The sequence below is a fragment of the Passer montanus genome, unplaced genomic scaffold, assembly GCF_014805655.1.
Source record: "Passer montanus isolate IOZ18808 unplaced genomic scaffold, ASM1480565v1 scaffold45, whole genome shotgun sequence".
In the NCBI taxonomy this organism is placed as follows: Eukaryota; Metazoa; Chordata; class Aves; order Passeriformes; family Passeridae; genus Passer; species Passer montanus.
In genome coordinates, this window is record NW_024369373.1 from 3,900,683 (window position 1) to 3,919,060 (window position 18,378).

Genomic DNA, 18,378 nt, shown 5'->3' on the forward strand with positions numbered 1-18,378 from the left:
CTGCCTGTGCTGGTGGGTCCAGAGTGCAACATCCAACAGAGCTCACACAGGCAAATGCAGAACATCACATCACTGACAAACTCACACCTTTCACAGCCAAAAAAGCACCACACATTCCACATCAGGACTGCTTGGCCTCATCCCCTCTGCTTCAGTACGGATACTTAGGATAAAATCTTAAGAGTCACATTATTCAACTTGCTCCAAATGCAAGTTTTCAAGCAACTAAAGCACTAAGATATTTTAAGAGACTCAATTTAAAACAAGCAATTCCCACGGAATACTAATGCTGCCTTTGTTTCCATGTGTTTACAGACACATGGCAATGACACATACTGATATTTCTCATAGCAAAGTGTGATTTTATATGAAAGATACATCCTGCCTCTCCCTTTGTGTGTAAATTGGACAAACGTGTTTTTCTTGGAGTCATGAAGCACAGAAAAAGCCAACACAAACGAAACAGGATGAGTAATGCATTGGTTCTGTTTTCCATCTAACCAACCCAAAACTATGCACTCCTTACACTTTTTTGCAATACACTACCCTGGGTAAGGCCAAGTTATTTTTAACAGTAAATCCCAGTTCCATCTTTCACACCTACTCCTTGCTTTAGATGCACATCAGTCACCAAAAATCACAGCCAAAAGGAGTTCAGATTTGCATCTTCCATTTCAACCAAAGCTCTGTTTAGATAAAATACATTCCTTTAAAAGGGGGTAAAAAAAACCCTCTCAGCCTTCATGTCTCATCTTCATTTTGCATTTCTTTATCTATTACAGGATCATGCTCCTACCAAAATCCAAACAAATTTTTACAGTGTACTGTGTAAGTCCAGTGGCCATCACATCTTGAACCAGGGATTATTCTGTTTGAGCTTTTTATTCTCAGTGTTTCTTCAAGCATAGAATAAATTCATGTTTTGATTTGTCTTTAAAAATGACAGTGGGTCTTCTTGCAAGCAAGGCAGTCAGTTTTCCTAACACAAATCAATTACTGTATTTAAAAAAAATCCAAATTTAACATTTGGCTTTATTTTTTATTTCATGTTTATGGAGAATTTATTTAAAAGAATTTATTTTACTGTTTGCATACATTTTTTTCCCATTGTAACAGGTAAAAATATCATGAAGGCAGAAAGGCCTCTGAATATGAAGTAACTCAACACAAAATTTCACATTTTCTAAACAGAAACAACCTTTCCACCTGAAAGTGTATTTAAATGTATTGTTACCAAGTCAAGTCAAATAGAGTTACACACATTCTAAAAGAAACCTGAAATAGCACTTTGTCTCAAAATAAGCAAAACTTATTTTAGTGACTCATTCTTTATTTTAGTAAAAACTCTGAATTATTCAGAATTATAAATGCTTATATTCATAAAGGATAAAAAAATATTTTGTTAGACTGTAGTTATGTTAACACACTACTTCTATTTTTACTGCAAAACAAACACTTCCAAATTAAACATTTAACTGAAATCTGGAGTAGCAGAAAATAACAGATCTGCCCATAATCTAAGTCAACATCAAACCAGCATCTTGATGGAACCTGGATCAGGTCTGAGCAGTCAAATTTGCTGTGACATTTGGGGCACTCCACGTCTCAGCAGTAATTACTCCTGAAGGTTTACCAGCTGTGGGATATATGACCAGTTCCTTTGTTTATTTGCTTAAATAAAGCCAGTCTATTTATAAATACCAGTACTTCAATACATTATTAAGGAAATAAATAACATTTCTGTGCATGCTGCTGTTAATCAGATTTTTTTTTTAAAAAGTTCCAAGTTCAGAGAAATAAGGTTGACAAACTTCTCTAAAGCTGCTCTTTGCATCAGCAGCAGCTTTTGACAACACAACAGTTTTTCCCACCAAAGCAAAAATGGAGAAAAAAAGCCAGACATTGTCTAGTTTCTTTTCAAGTACACTTCTGTTCCTCTGTTAAGCCAACACTATCATAGGTTTCTGTACTGCTGAGCTGAGCCCTAATTAAACATAATAAAAAAAATTAGTTGCATGTTTTGAGTCTCCTTTTGGCAAGTACAACGGTGCAATGTTAATAAAAGAAGTAAATTCAATAAGGAGGAATACTTCATCCAAGGCAGAATAATTAAAAGACATACTGTGCTGTCAGCTAAAGTGCTAGATCCTCCCAGCTTTAATCTCAAAGTAATTTCATGAGAAATGCTCAGTGTTATGTAAAGATACAGAGAAAGTGCTATAACATAAACTGGACCAATTTTTTTCTTAAAACAAACTTGATATTTATTTATATCAGTTACACAAACAGTGAAAGATTTTGAAATACACACTAGACATTTTACAGATAAATAATAAAACAAGGTTCTGTCCTAAAAAGCTCACAGTTCAGCTTACAAAAAAGAGATATCTGTGGGAATCAAACATACAGAGCCAGGTCCTGTTCTAAGGAGCTCACATTTTGTCTCGGGGGAAAGGAACAGACTGAAAATTAAAACAACACTACCTGATTTCTGGCAGTCTCCACCCACCTCTGTCTTTGGGCCATACAAAACAATTTTGTTTGGTTTAGCAGCGAAGGAAGAGTTTAATAAAAGAGTCATTTGATGATCCTGCAGAAAGACCTGAGTACAGGAAAGATGCAGTTCATTGGTCTCTAGTTCAAACCTGGCAAACCTTTGGGTGAGCTTTAAACTACGAAGGGAAGAGGGAGGTGGGAAGCTGTTATGTAACTCAAATGATCCATCATGTGGTTCCAACACACAAAGTAAGGCAGGAGATGGAGTTCTGAAACAAAAGATGGAGAATAAGAACAGTATTAACAAAAAGTGCCTGTACATAAAAGCAAGGAGAATGGATAACAAGCGAGAATTAGAAGTCAATTACAATGCAAGGCCGGGGGCAAAACAAAACAAAACAAACACAATTGAAGACCTCTTTGCCACACCTTCAAGAAGTGCATGAAAACATGCCATGGATCTCCCCACACCCAAATTAATTTGTGTCTTTTCAGGAGACATTTAAAGTCTATCTGCTAACAGCTGGAACACCAGCAGCCCACCCAGGAGCTCAGTGACAATCCTTCTCTGCAGCAAAGGACCAATAACTCACACACTCCTGACCAAGTTTTTTCCTCCATTCCACCATGAAGGCTCTCTCTGCCTCACATTCCAGGTACACAATTTTGTTTTGCCAGAGCTGAGTGTTTAAAGTGCCAGATGCAAAGAGCAGAACCAAGAAATCTCAGGCTCTATTCCCTGAACCACAGACTCCATTCAGAAACACACAGTGAGACACCTTCTCACAGATCACCATCTTCATTCACTCACAATGCCAAAAGTGTGCTGCCAAATAGGTCATGCATGGTTTTTATGTACCCCTCTTTGCTTAGCAAGGCACAAATAATCCAACTTCAGAATTAAAAATCTTTAAGCAAGAGTAAGTTTACACCCCTCAGCATCTGCTCACAGCTGGACACAGACCCAAACAAATAGCTTTTTTAAGAAAGCCTTTTCATTTTTAGTTGCTGTATTTTCCACTCTTAATATATCTTAATTACTCTCTGCTGAAGAATCAGAATAGCATGCAGAGAAATATATATTTTATCTTGTGACAGAACAACCCAACTCCCACTTTAAACTGAAATATGGACATAATCTGTAAATGTAGGTAATTTCCTGCATCCATACACTGCTCCATAAGTAAAATAAGGCTAATAACACATTTCTCAAAATCTTAAGTAGCACAATCAATGTCTACAATGTACAGAAGCAAGACATGCTGCTCATGCTCGCCAGGGGCAGGAGAGGAACATGACCAGAATCTCTGAAGTTCCTGCATCTCTGAATACACAATGTGATAGTGTCTCTTTCAATTTGGTTGTGATACAGGATAATTAGCAACCCTCCTCACAAACTTTTAAACTGTAATTTTTTTGCACAAAGGCAATATTTTGACTCATCACCACAAGAGGAAAAGACCTCAGAAGTTTTATGATTTTGATTTTCATATTAAAAATAAAGGAAACCAGTTTTTTTGCACAAAGGCAGCATTTTGACTCATCACAAGAGGAAAAGACCTCAGAAGTTTTATGATTTTGATTTTCATATTAAAAATAAAGGAAACCAAATTAGAGAATGTATTGTGTTAAAGCTGCTTGGATAAAGAATAAATAATGAGGAGGCACCAAATGTAGCTTCTGCAAAGATAACAGAAAATGAGAAAAATATGAAAAAATTCTAAGCAACATTCGTTGTTTGGAACCTTGAGTGATGGTGCATGAACAAGATTTCAATAAATACATCCAGAACTGAACTGTGACAACTCCTTTCTCACACATTATTTCTATCAAGAAAGTATAACAATAATAAGAAAACCTAACTTCACCAGTATCTTTAACACAAAGAAGATATTAACTATGAATAGGAACTTAGGAACAGTGACTAAGGTAACTATCATTAATTGAAAGAGAGGAAACAAAACGTATTATGGAAACAAATGTACTATGAAGCTGTTCAGATTTGAAGACAGACTGCAGGGAGTTTTCTGAAGCAACAGAATGAAGTACTGAAATCCACAATGTAGAAGTACAGCAAGAAATCAAAACCAGCTGGATGTTACAGGAACAAAAATACTGAGGTTATGTAGCTGAACATAAAGCTACAGAGATCTCACATATTAAAATGACAAGCCAACAGAATAAATGGAAGAAGGAGAAGAAAAAAATATCCCCTTCACAGAAGAAAAATAAAAACAAGAGAAAGGCATAGGAGTTTAATGTGTGACCTAAAAACTGCAAATATCATTAACTAATTTAAAAAAGGAAGACAAAGGTACTTTTGTTTTTGGCAGCCTTCCCTTGAGAACTCCTGAAAGAATGTGACATTTGACAAATTTATTTTCATAAATCACACACTATCTTTTAAAAACAGTGTATTGTAGACTTTATGATGAGTGTAAGATCAGTTTCTTTCTCACTGTACTATTCTTATTCTCCAATTCAGACAAAATTCTGGCGTCACAAATTCTGAAGATCAAACTCCTTTCAATCAGGTCAGGATTTTGATCTTTGTCTTCCCAAGTTTTTACCTGTCTCCTTTCACTTCCTTCTTGGTAGGGATTTACTGTTTCAGACCTGAGGTTCAAGACCTTCAAACACCTTGACACAACCAAGCATGAGAAGCATAAAAGGGACACAGGATACTGCAATCCTTCTTTCTTGTGCATCTACTTAGCACAGATGTAGTCACTAAAAACTTTCTGCCAGTAAGACAAGAACATCACACTAATGTACATCTACAGACTATAACTAGAATGGTCAGCATCTAGAAATGTTTCAGAAGGTCCTGTCATTAGAAAATAAAACGCATTTAGCAACCTCTTCCCTCTCCAGCATCTGGCATGCATTCCAAAATAATACAGGTATATATTCAAACATACATACATGTTTGAATACATACAATTCTTGAAGCACAATGAGTTTTCAAAACATGAAGACACAAAATTATGCAAAGAGTAATCTCAATGTTGCAACAAGACAAACTGAATCACGCAAAAGGTCTTTTCACCTCTGGACTATGAAGTATGCATAAAATAATACAAAAACCTTTGTGAAATTAAATATTTCAAAAGACAGAAAAGCACTCAATTTGACAAGTCTTTCTAGCTTTTGGAGATGAGACAAGAAGTAAGTATCACCTAGGAAGGCTCCCTGTTCTTCAAATATGTTTTTCCTCTGTAAAAGGAGTACCTGAAAGTACAACACAGGCCCACAGCTCAATCCCATCCTTTGTGAAAATATTCCCTTACAAGCAGTAATCATTATTGAACCTTTTAGCCCAGATGTAATTTCTTACATGTTACAACAAGTTTCACATGCACTGTGAATTTCAGCCAAGGTTGATGAAGTTCAATAACTTGGCTAACCAACCATGTGTACTACTCATTACACAAGTAATAAATAGATTCATCAAAATGGACATGAAAAAGCAGTATGAACATCTGACACCATTTTCAGCTTACTCAATAAGAAATATAAATTACAGGAAGTCCAAGGGGACCTCTTAATATTTACAGTATGTAACAAGTAAGAAGTTGGAGCCTTATGTAAAGCAGAGCAATATTAATATTCCACAATATTAAACCACAGTTAAAACAGAGTGATGGCACTCATGGATAACTCACTCACTATTACCTGCCATAAAATTCAAGAATACAGTTCTGTAAGTTAAAGAGAACCCTCTTCTATTAACCAAATTTTGAAAATAAAAGCTATTAGTGGATTTTTGTTGTTGTTGTTCAAACTACATCAGCACTAATCCCTGACTGACAGTTACAAACACCCCACAACAGGAGTTAAAAGTTCCACCCCAGAGGCACATTGCCCTCCATAAATTGTGCTTTTCTACATCAGTGACCCCAATACTCTACTCCAGCCAAACACACACTTCCTGCAAGACCCAGGCTCTCCTGGAAAAGCACTGTATTCCCATGCCCTCAAAAAACTGGTACAACAAAATTCATGCCTGCTACAAAGGTTTGGACTTCCACAAAGGAAATGCCTGGGAAAAAAACAGCTAAGTGTAAGTTTAAGTAAGAAGCAAACAACAAAACTTCTACACAGGCACCAACATTTTTATGGTAGTGCTACTCATGGAGTGTAACACAATTCATGATACATGGAGCCTAAAATTCACCAAAAAAAAAATCAAAAAACACATCAAGGAACAGCTCTTCCATGCTTTTAAAAGCCCAATAAATACAAACAAAAGCATCCCGTGAAAACATTCTCAGGGACAGCTAGGACCTAGCCAAGAAAAATAATCCAAAGTTAGATATCGCTGATCTTTCTGTCTGCCTCACAATAAACTTTGAGCCCAAACCTCCACAAATAAGCACCACTCCAGTTCCCCACAGGTGCAACTCTCCCAGCATGGAAACCTCCAGCCATGCAAAGGGGGTAAAAGCTCCTTCACCACAAGTTCTGCTCTGCACTGAGAGCATGAGATGCATCCCCTCAGCAAAACCCAGCACTCCCTTCCCTGTGCACCACTGAGCTACATCACAACCATGCACAGAAGCTCTTTAAAACAGGCAAAAGTTTCATTAATCCACAGGATTTCACACATTTATGAACATGAATTTTGGTTCAGACAAACTCTTTTCACTACACTGGGGAAAAGATCATTCAAGAGGCATTGTCACAAGTCTGCTGCCCCAGCTCACATCCCTTGTTCTGCTCTTGTAAGAAACAGGATGCAAATAATAATTACTAGAAAGCAAAGACCTTGCTTTTTTTCATCATAAGCCATATAAAAAAAGAAGTTTACACTAAGAAATCTTAAAATCATCATATGAATAGAACTGAAAAAATAAAACCAAACAGATGTATTTTCTCGCAGAGGTTTTCCTCTTCCCAACAAAAAGAAAGCTGACTTTTTCAAGGCTGACAAAGTTCAGGTGTTTCAGTGAAAGAAATTCCAAAACCATACAAGAAATCATGAAGTGAATCTGAAACAAAGGCTATCCTGAGCAGTTCCTCTGTAGAAACCCTGCCAGTTGAAAAACCTTTATTTCATGTGGAAACAGGACAGAGAAATTAGAAAATAAACAGTGCTTTCAAAGAAAAATGTGCACATTTTTCAAGGAAAACTTGCAATCTAGCTCAAAAATAGAGCTGAATAATTCCTTCCTGACAAACATCTGTGGGCTTATACCAAACTCCAGGCAGTGCAGCAAAAGACAATGGACATATTTAAGACAGACTAACATTAATAAAATCAAGCACTCAATGATATGTGAAGGGTCTGTTTAATTCCTCCCATATGATCAGAGTTTGACTTAAACAAGACCATTCACTGGTCTAATTAGGATTCAGTAAATGTCACCTTCTTTTTGAAGGCTGATGAAGCCTCAGTAAAAATACTGTCACCCACAAGTAACCTCAGTAAATTCTGAGCTACAATAGCTCCCCATATTCACAAAATTCTCTTCTCTGCAGGTACAGAGCAGTCAATTTTTGATTCCTTCAGAAATAAAAATATTCTTTTAAATCATATTTTTCTGATCTCTCCATTGCCCACAGATTTAGGGCATAGTGGTGAAAAGTAGCCAGCATCTATTTCTATTAGAGAAAGGCACAAGATAAATTGCAGAGCCACATAATTTGTACTTCTCACAAAAGCACCACCACGTGTGAACCAAACCTAATAATCCACCTTTGTGAAGCAAACCTAATAATCTACCTTTTACCATGATGATTTATACTAAGGAAATTATCAAGACACTCAGTGTCAAATGTTACCTTCCACAGTTTCACAATGCTCGGTATGTTTGTGTCTATATACAAACCCTCACTGCAATTAACCACAACATTTAATTAAATATACAAACATTTCAAAAGCTGCACAGGCCCATTCTGAGTTGAGCTCAAAGCAGAGTTAAGCTTTAAGACTTTTCCCCTGATTTCATACACCTGATCCTCAAGTACAGACTGCCTTTAAGGGGATGCAAATCAGATGTGAGCGTGACATAAATCAATTTTTGAAGAAAGAATAAAAGAGTATAGAGTATATAAATCTATTCTAATAATTAAGAGGAAAAAAGTAGGTTGCTTTGCATTTCCTTGGTTTGTAAGAATATGTTTTAATAAAATGTGTCATCTCCTGCTAATATGTACTAACAATTTTTAGTTGTAATCAGACTTTGAGGGTTTCAAAACTTCAGTGATAATGCTGCAATGTAACTTGCACAAGTTTTATAATAACCCTTTCTTTACTATTTCAAGCTAGCTTTTTATCTAAAAACATAATCATAGAATCACAGAAAGGTCTGGGTTGGAAGGGACCCTAAAAATCACCCAGTTCCAATCCCCTGCCAGGGAGAGGGACACCTTCCACTGGACCAGGTTGCTCAGAAGAGTCCGTAGGGAAAAAGTTACAAAAGACAAGAGTGAAACAGAAAAATTGTTATCATTTATAAAAATTAAATGGCCAGACACCGAAAACAATTTTTTATATCAAAGCAGATGTTTAATTGAGATAGATTATAAGCACATTTCCCAATCTTTTGCACCAATATGACCCAAGTTGCTAACACTGAAGTTCTGTATAAGAAATAAAAACCATCGTAACTTCTCACACCAAAATCTTACTGGAGCAGGGACTCACTCATCTTTTAAGCACTGATTTAGCACTTAATCAACAGCTTCTCTCCTGGCTCAGGCTTCTCCATTGCACAGAAGTAAAAGTGCTAGGAAAAAAAAAAAACGAGTTCCAACAAAACACTAAACAAAAATTACTTTGAAGAAACAATCTAAAACATTATCAAGGAAAGCAATACAGCAAGCCACATTGTGGCTGGAGCTTCTGGATTTTCTTCAGCCTCTGAAAAAAACCTGATCTGGTTGTTTTGGGCATCCCTTACAAAGGCAATGAACAGGCTTCTTTTGACCTTCATCTAGCAGAAGAATCAGAATCCAGTTTGAGCAACTCCTTGGTTGTGATTATCAATGCAGTTTTGTGATAAAATCTTGGAAAAGCATTAAGTAACACCCTGCTTTGTGGAATCTGCCTGGCTGGACAGAACAAACCCATTTTGCCCTTCCATTACATTCTGCAACACCACTTGCACTTCACCACCCAGACACACTCCAGTCACTGGGTCAGATCAAGTGCACCTGACACAGAATCCAGATCACATCACGGTCCCATGGTCACACATGATCCTTAAAAACAGACAGCAATTTTTATCTAAGTCAGAAAATCATATTAGCTACACAACTGGCTGTCTGATACTAAAACCAAGGTAAAGAACTTTTTTAATGTATCATTTAAGATTGCTTACACATACAGTTGAAAATACCACATCTCTGTGTAAAATTAAACCTAGAGGAACTGCTGACACGCTTTTATAAATTTACAATTCTTGCCCTAATAATTAAGAACACAAACAACAGAATTACAGGAGCATTTCCTAAGAACAGCAAGAAGCTTTTGTTCAGTATTTTCGAAGAGCAACACAGACCTCTACTGGCAACACTGGGGACAGGAATCGGCTCCTAATAGCAGCGAGCTGGGGAAGGTCCTTCTCTGTTAATTCATGTTGAGACCTCTAAACAGAAAAACAACACTCAAAACTGCCCACACCTTCAACTCTTCCCAGTGGAATAAGTCTTACTGACTCTGACAGAACCAACTGCCAATTTACACTATTCATGCTCAAATGTACAGAGAATAATGTGTTTTTAAAACCAGGACTGACAGCACAAGACTGAACTGTTCAGTAAGTCTGTCCTACTTCTTTTTAATACCCCAGCTTTACTGGGATCAAAAGTGACCTCAACTTTCTCATGTGATATTCAGACTAAAATTCTGATTGAGCTTAAAAAGTAGATGAGAAAAGAAACCCTAAAGAATACTTGGACTGCACTGTCAGAAGAAAAAGCTTCCAAAATAAAAAAGAAAATATTGCACTAATAACTCTTGAGCTGCTAGGACCTCTTTGTATTGTAAGAACAGAATCATTTGTTAACCTTTTCCAAGTTGCTAATCAAAACTTAAGTGTTAATAAATGTAATTTTTAGTACATTTCCCACCCTCACGCTTTCAACAGCAATTTTAAGGATTAAGTCAAGAAAGTAGGTGTATAATGTAGGGAATTTTTACAGACCACTTGCTTAATCAGGAATGAAAAGGACCAGCACAGGGCAGACTGTGCCCCTATTTACAGATATGTTAAGTTAATGGCAATGAGGCAACATGTGACGCCATTAAAACCCTAAAACTGCTGAAGGCATCCAAAGTATTCCCTCAGAAACTAAACAAGCATCTCTATTTTTCAGAAGTTGAGGAGATTTTTCAACTCTAAGGGAAAACATTCCACCTGACAAGATAGATGGAAGTCCCTGTATTAGATTCATAAATAAAGTGAATTAAGAGATCATTCCATCTTTGCTGATCTGTTTTTAACATTGCTATCTTAAAGCAGAGTATATGGATGCATAAAAACATCACTTATGTGTTCATCCATCCTTCAAGGGATTCTTAGCATTTCCCAAACTTTATCTTGAGCATCCAGCATTGCAGTAATTGAAAATGCATTTTTCTGACTGCAGTCTACCAAGTTACAGCTTGATCTTTGTTCTACCCACCCCAGAATGAAACATTTCTCAACAAATGGACAGACACCACAGTTATTTATTTTCAAATATACCACTGAAACTCATTTGGACAACTATCAAAGGGTTCAGGTTTGTTGTTTTTTTCCTTGCATTATTGAGTACAAATGCTCAACAAGTAATACACTATATTTATATCTCTTTCTACTTCATGGACAATGATATTATCCTCAAATTATTTATGTTTACCTCTACAAGAAAACATTTCATTGTTCTGAAATCACAGGAATTGTTTACTCCTCAAAATACTCAGGGAGGAAACTATTACCTCCAAACACACAGAAAATTTAAAAGGAATATCTACACCACCATGTGGAGCACAGCCTTGAAATCCTAAACTAACTGTAAAATAAGCTCCAAAACTGGGAAGAGTCCCTTTGAACCAGCTAAATAATCCATGCTCCATGGCAAGTGGTGGGAAACATCAGACACTGTACAGGACTAAAGCAGCATTAAATGCAATGTGATATGCAAGAGTTTTGAGTTATACAAGCCCTAACACCATCTGGCTCACAAATTTGCTACCTTATGGACTCTGTGTCAAAGCAAAAAATATTTCAAGCAAGGACATGATTGATTACTTGTGACCAATCCAGATTATAAACTAAGGGAGAAACATTGAAAACAAAATCTTGACAAAACCATCATATATCTTGGATTAATCTTTTTGCCCTATTTGAAACATCTCCCACTGATTCAGCAAGGCTGAATGGCAGCCCTGCCCCTACTGAAGGCAAATCCCTTTGAGTCCAGGTAACTCTTTAAATGTTCAGAGACTGCACAGTTGCACAAAGAGCAAATTGTACTGCTGGATGTAATGTAAAGAAATGCTGTTCCAAGAATTTGGAACATAAACCTCACTAGAAACCCCAAATTCATTCAGACAGGTAAGTACAACACTTGCTGCCCCAGGTGCAGTGCCAATCTGTAGCAGCACATCATGCAGTGACAGCAGGATGTCACTGCAAGGCACAGTGAAACTTTAAATTCTTCATGTGACTCCTGTGCAGTAACACCCCCTTAAATAATAAAGAAATAAAACTCAAGAAAATTCAGAGTGGTAAGTTCTGCTATTAATCCATTTTCCAGAACATCTTCAAGGTTTTTCAGTGTCCTCAAAAATGCCTTTAAGTCAAAATTCTAAACTAAACTAAAAACCACCAAATAATTTGCATAAGGAGTCCTTCAGTATTGATGTAATTCCATCACAAAGAAAAATGCAAACAACAAAAGGCAACAAAATATCAACAGTTACCTAAATCTCTCACTCACCCACTAGAGAAGCAGTAATATTTAACAGGTATCTAAAAAAGCTGGGTCTGAAAGGATTGATGAAGCTGTGAGACAATATAACTAGCAGGAATTACTAAAGGTCATAAATTGTATTTCTCTGAACTAAAGGAGCATTGAGTAAAACATCCTGACAAGTTCATCATCAAATTCACTTGAAACTACCTTCAGAGATAAAAATTCCAGTCTCCTGGGAAAATCTTTACCTGAATTTACTTGCTAGCATTAGGAAGTATTTCTGAATATTTTACCTGAACTGCCCTGCAGCCATTCAAACCTCACTCCTTGTCCTAGCCACCAAGATCATAAAAATAAAATTCCCTTCTCTTTCACAGCCATCCTTTATATATTTGCACCATGCAAAATGCCTCCATCTATATTTTCCTAGACAAAAATGAATTGTTTCAATGCTTGATGTCTTTCCTGTAGCTCGCCTGTAAGCTCCAAATTCTCCACATATTTTTTAAAAACTTCTAACTAGTGATTTTATATGAAATAAGTGCAAATCAAGTTTGAAAACAAAAAATACAAAGATATTTCAACAAGCAAGTAGGCTGCAAGACAAAGTTTGCCATATTTTACCTCATGTGCAATGTTAACCTACCTATTCCTGAATTGGCTCCTGTGATTATTGCCACTTTCCCACTCAAGTCACGACCCTGCAGAATTTCCATTGCAGTACTGTTCCCATCATATTTTTGTCTTGTAGTAGGTTTTACTGGATTATCTTCTACTGTAAAGGCCAGTCTTGGGTCAAGGTAGGTAGTCCTTTTGTTTATGTGGCTGCAAAAGAACACAAAAACTCAACTGTTTGAACCCATCTGTTCTCTGCATTTAGATTTTACAGGTATTTCAACCACTGCTGTGTACAATTCCAGTGAATTATTTAGATTCAAAAAAAAATTATTTTTGTTTGGTTGAAATTATCCCAATTATTTTTTTTAATCAAACATTTTTCCAGTTGTGAGAGGATCCCTTAATAATTGTATTCACATACTTCACAAGACATTCTGAACTTCATGTGAATCCCTGACATAAAAGGCACAACTTTGTCAGGGGAAAAAAGAAAAAAATCTTGTTACATTGGATAAGATCAAGTTCTCTTAGCAAGTCTATAAAAGGACCCCACACTTGCAGACACTGCAATATCTGTATTTGGATTCTGAAGCTGCATTTATTAATCTTTTTGTCTTTCCAGCTGATATTGTCACAGTATCATAACTCAGGAGGCCACTCAGCATGTAACCCAGCTGTCCTCCTTCTACATACTCCACAGTTTGAGATACTTACTCCACAAAATAGACTTGTCCATTTTCATCAGTCTCCTGCTCCCATCCATATGGCAGATCTAGGAAGCATATAAAACATTACATTTATTTTCAGGCATTAGAATACTCTTCAATTTGAAGTTTAAGTGATTTCTCAGAGTGATGAGACAATTCTGCATTGTTTTCTGTAGGTGGTGCAGCTACCTGCTGCCCTTGAATACAGAACTTGACAGAAGGATTGCTTCCCTAACCACACACAACTGCTCTCTCATAGAAGTACAATGCACAGAAGATCTGGTACAAGTGCAATGACTGGCAGATTAAGTATAAAGACAGCTTAAAAAAATCTTTATAAAGATTATTTCACAGTTGTAGTACAAAAAAAACCCAGCAAAATGCAGCCATGCTTCCAAGCACATACAGATCTATACTACTCCCAGTTCAGCATCTATCCCTGCTAAAATAAATAGCAAAAGCATACAGGAAAAGTTATATATAACACATACCAAAAGCTGAAAGATCAGAGCCCTCAAGTGGGCATGAGATACAAGAAATCAAACCTAAATTACTCAATGAAGTTGGAAGGACAGAAGAAAAATTACAATCTTTACATAACACATTTTTATATAAAAGTTTCTACAAAGGTTGTTAACAGATGGCATTCAGAGTATTTCTAACCTTAGTTGGAAAATACTCATTTCACTTCCACTGACTGAAGACTTAGTGAAAACATTCCACTTATAGTCAGATTACCAGAACCAAAAGAAACATGGCTTGCCAACAGTGTGGTGTCCCCAGGTACAGAAGCTTCTGGGAAGATCTGATTTAAGGCATTGACCCAAGGTCCTTGAGAAGATTTTCCTCTGGAAGTGTCCTGCAACACTGCCTGCCTTCTGCTCTGGCACAAATAATCAGTTGGGTTGGGGGAAACAAGTAAAATGAGAACTAACGAGGCTTCCTTCTGTGCCAGGGATACTCCCTGATGAAACACATACTTTGAAGAATATAATCCAACTATAAATATTGTCTGATGCACACCAGGAACACAGAACTCCAGTTTTTAACTACATGCTTAACAAGTCACACTAAAACAAACTCTGTAACCTGGAATCAGTACTTTGGCTTTGTGGAGCAATACAGGAAAGCCATAAAACTGCAAAGTGATCACTCTACACAGACACAGTCACAGGTCAAACACACTGAAATCAGCCATATTCTACAAGCTCAGAATCAGTGACAACAAATGAGATCAGCTGGAGTTTGTGGAGGAACCAGGTGTTTGTAAGATAATATCAGTTCATTTCAAAAGTTTAACACAAACCTCCTGCAACACGTTTCCTCTTCCCAGACTTAGGATGTTCCCACTGTGTTTTTTCTTCTAGGTGGCTGCAGGAAAAGAAGAAGTTTAAGAGCTTTTAAAATTGCTTAATAAGCTTTCTGATGTAACCCAAAATATCCCCACAGTTCTGAAAGTAATTAACCAGAGAGCACAGGAGTCTATAAAAATTTTTAAAAATGTCTGACTTCCAATCCAAGTTTTGTTGCTTATGAGAAGGAAAAAAAAAACCAAAACTCATTTAAAAATAACATTAACGGACTCAGAAAACACCTCAAAAAGAAAACAATCCCTGGCAAGAGTAAGGAAAAAAGAAGTATGAAAGGAATTTATCACCAGCTAGTAATAATATTAGAAAGTCTTCAAATTACAAAAATACATTTCTAAAACTCCTGCCTAACATACTGATTTGTAGAGTATAACATAAGTTGGATTTCTATGAGCAATTGTAGCTTTGGACAGGTAAGTTTATCCACAGGCTTTAACTAACAGGATATTTCTCTAATATACATGATAATGGTATCCAACCTTTCCTTCCAGTTCAGAGACTTTAGTCATTTAAATCACTACCAGAACTGAAATACTCCATTGTAAAATTTTCTGCACTATAGACTAACAAGCAAAGTCATGTACACATAAACAAGGTATTAAAATAAACAAAGTGCTGAAATCAAGTTGGACATTAAAATCTCATCTTTCATTGAGTATTTTTGAATAACAACAAAGTTTTAAGAGTCAGGTAGGGATTAACTGAGTGCCCAAATTGATAGCTGCCCAAGTGTGAAATAAAGAGTGACAACAGCAATAAATAACACACAAATAACCACAAATAACCTACAGGCCCAACAGCCATTTACACACAACAAAAACAACTTTGCTTTCTTAGAGCAACCCCGCAGTGACAGCCCATGGTGTTACAGGGATCACAGCCAGGAGCTGAGACTAAACAAATGCACGTGTGTGACCTGAAAATAGGAGATATTTAACCAAATCACAGCAGCCTGACAAACAAATGTTGTGTGCACACCTAACTCATCAGAAACACCTTTAAAAGTCTTTACCCAAAATAATCTTATTCCAGCTAAAAGCTCATATTGGGGATGAGGTTTAAAGTAAATTCCCAGAATATGCAGAAGAATCACACATAGCGAGTGCATATTTAAAGGCAGCATCAGTGCAATATATTTTTAGACACCCTGGGCAAGATTTTCAGACAGTAAAGATATGTTATGTGATGTTTTTAAACTGCACCAGTCCAGCTTCACAGGAGTTCAGAAGCTGACCTGTTGAACTGACTGTGTAGCAGTTTTGCTCAATAATACCTTGTTATTTCACAGGTTTGTTACTTTCACCAAGTGATTCCTCCCTGCAGGAGCTTTTGAAATCAAAGGAAATATACAAGCAATTGACCTACGAAAAACAAAAGCCTAGAGAGAAATTGCAGTGTTTACAAAGTGTGGATAAACTAAAGCACTCTGTGCAGCGTTTATAGGAGCAGAACTTGGGAGGACAAGGCACCGGTGAGACTGAACCATTCTTTCCCATCTTTTTGAGGAAGGGAGTAACTCTTGTGGCTTTAAACAGACAGGAGGAGGTCCCAAGATCAGCACGGCTACAGAAACCACGCAAGAGGAGAGGATGTATAAACACACAGGAGTTCGTTCACCATTTGTGAGCGGGGAGGATGGGATCGCGCCCGGCAGCACGGGCAGAAGGCGCTCAGTGCAATTCTTTATCTCTGCACCCAAGAGCTGAGGGGCAGCACGCACAGCGCTTCACTTCCACCGCACCCGTTTCTCCTCTGCTCCCACAAAGGAGCAAACCCACCAATCTGCAATACTGTGCGAGCCTTAAGGAGAACGCACAAAGCTCGCCCCGAGGCGCCCTGGAACAGCTCCGGGCAGGTCCCGCCGCTCCCCGAGCGGCTCCGGCACCGCTGCCAGGCGGGCCAGGTCCCGCACCGGGGTGTCCGTGGCTGTCAGAGCCGCCGGAGCCCGTCCTCACACCCAGCCCACAGCCCCCGTGTCCCCGCACCGCTCCAGCGCCGCGGAGCTGAGGGGCGGCTCCCCCCCGTCCGTGAGGGGCGGCTCCTGCCCCGCACCGAGGGGGCGGCTCCGCGGACGCTGCCGCGGGGCGCTCAGAGCGCTCCCGGCGGGCTCGCCCCGCTCCCGCCCTTACTTTGCGTAGTAAACCCAGCCGTCCTTGGTGGTGCGCTCCTCCCAGCCCGGCGGCAGCTCCTCCTCGCTGTCCGTGTCCTCCAGCCCCGCGTACTTGAGCGCGGCCATGGGCTCGGCGCGGCGCCGCTCCGCCGGCGCGCCCCGCTTCCGCCCGAACCCGCGGCACCATGGGAGCTGTAGTTCCCGCCGCACCGCCCCGAGCGGCGGGGACACTGCGGTCACCGACACGGCGAGGGGCCCCGGCTCAGCTCGGAATAGGGGTCGCAGGGGTTTAGGCACTCTGCTCAGCCCTAGTGAGGCACATCTGGAGTGCTCCGTCCAGTTCTGGGATCCCCAGCGCAAGGGAGATGAGGAGCTCCCGAGAGGGTCCGGCGGAGGCCGCGGATGATGAGGGGTCTGGAGCCCCTCATGTGAGGAGAGGCCGCGGGAGCCGGGCGTGTTTGGTCTGGAAGAGAAGATTGAGAGTGGGTCTCATTAATGCATAGAAATATCTCTAAAAGAGCCTTGCCCCATCTGCTAAGAGGATGGTGCAAGGCTCTTTTCCATGGTGCCCAGCAGTGGGATGAGGAGCAATGGCCATAAACTAAAACACAAGTTCCACCTCACCATGAGGAAGAGCTTCTTTACATGGAGGGTGGCAGAGCTCTGGAATAGCTGCGTGGATTCTCCCTCTCTGGGGACATTCAAAACACGCCTGGACACTTTCCTATGCCACCTGCTGCAGGTGACTCTGCCTTGGAAGTGGGATTGGACTGGATGATCTCCCAAGGTGCCTTCCCATCACAGCAGTTCCATGATTGTCAGGGCATCAGGTGCTTCCAGCCCTCTCTTTTCAGAGCAGTGAACACAGCAAGGCCCTGGGAAGCAATGGGAAATGAACTGTTCTTGAAGCCTTCTGCCCTTAGCTCATTTCCAGGATGAGACTCTTCCTCACTAGTGAGGGATCCTTGCTGAGGAAGCCTGGCTGGAGAGAAGAACCTGGCTGTGCCAACACCCACCTGGGACCTTGCAGGTGGCTTCACCTGCTGGGGGGCACAAACACAGTCACCTTTGGCAAGCCTGGCTCACTGGTGTCACAGCACAGTCAGCTGCAAAGGCTGCAGCACTCAGTGAGTTGGCAGAAAGCTGCAGTAACTCTGTCCTGGCCGCTGTG

The 18,378-nt window shown here is 39.2% G+C and overlaps 1 protein-coding gene across 1 annotated transcript in view; it reads right to left on the bottom strand.

Moving 5' to 3' along the window:
* Positions 1–17,358, bottom strand: part of WWOX (WW domain containing oxidoreductase) — a 477,063-nt gene extending 459,705 nt beyond the window's left edge. Inside the window, exons 1-4 of the mRNA XM_039721060.1 lie at positions 17,227–17,358; positions 15,034–15,098; positions 13,735–13,792; positions 13,049–13,227 (exon numbers count right to left, since the gene is read on the bottom strand). Coding sequence (XP_039576994.1) covers positions 13,049–13,227; positions 13,735–13,792; positions 15,034–15,098; positions 17,227–17,333 — 409 coding nt within the window. The 5' untranslated portion in view covers positions 17,334–17,358. The remainder of the gene's footprint in view (positions 1–13,048; positions 13,228–13,734; positions 13,793–15,033; positions 15,099–17,226) is intronic.
* Between the last annotated feature and the right edge of the window lie 1,020 nt (positions 17,359–18,378).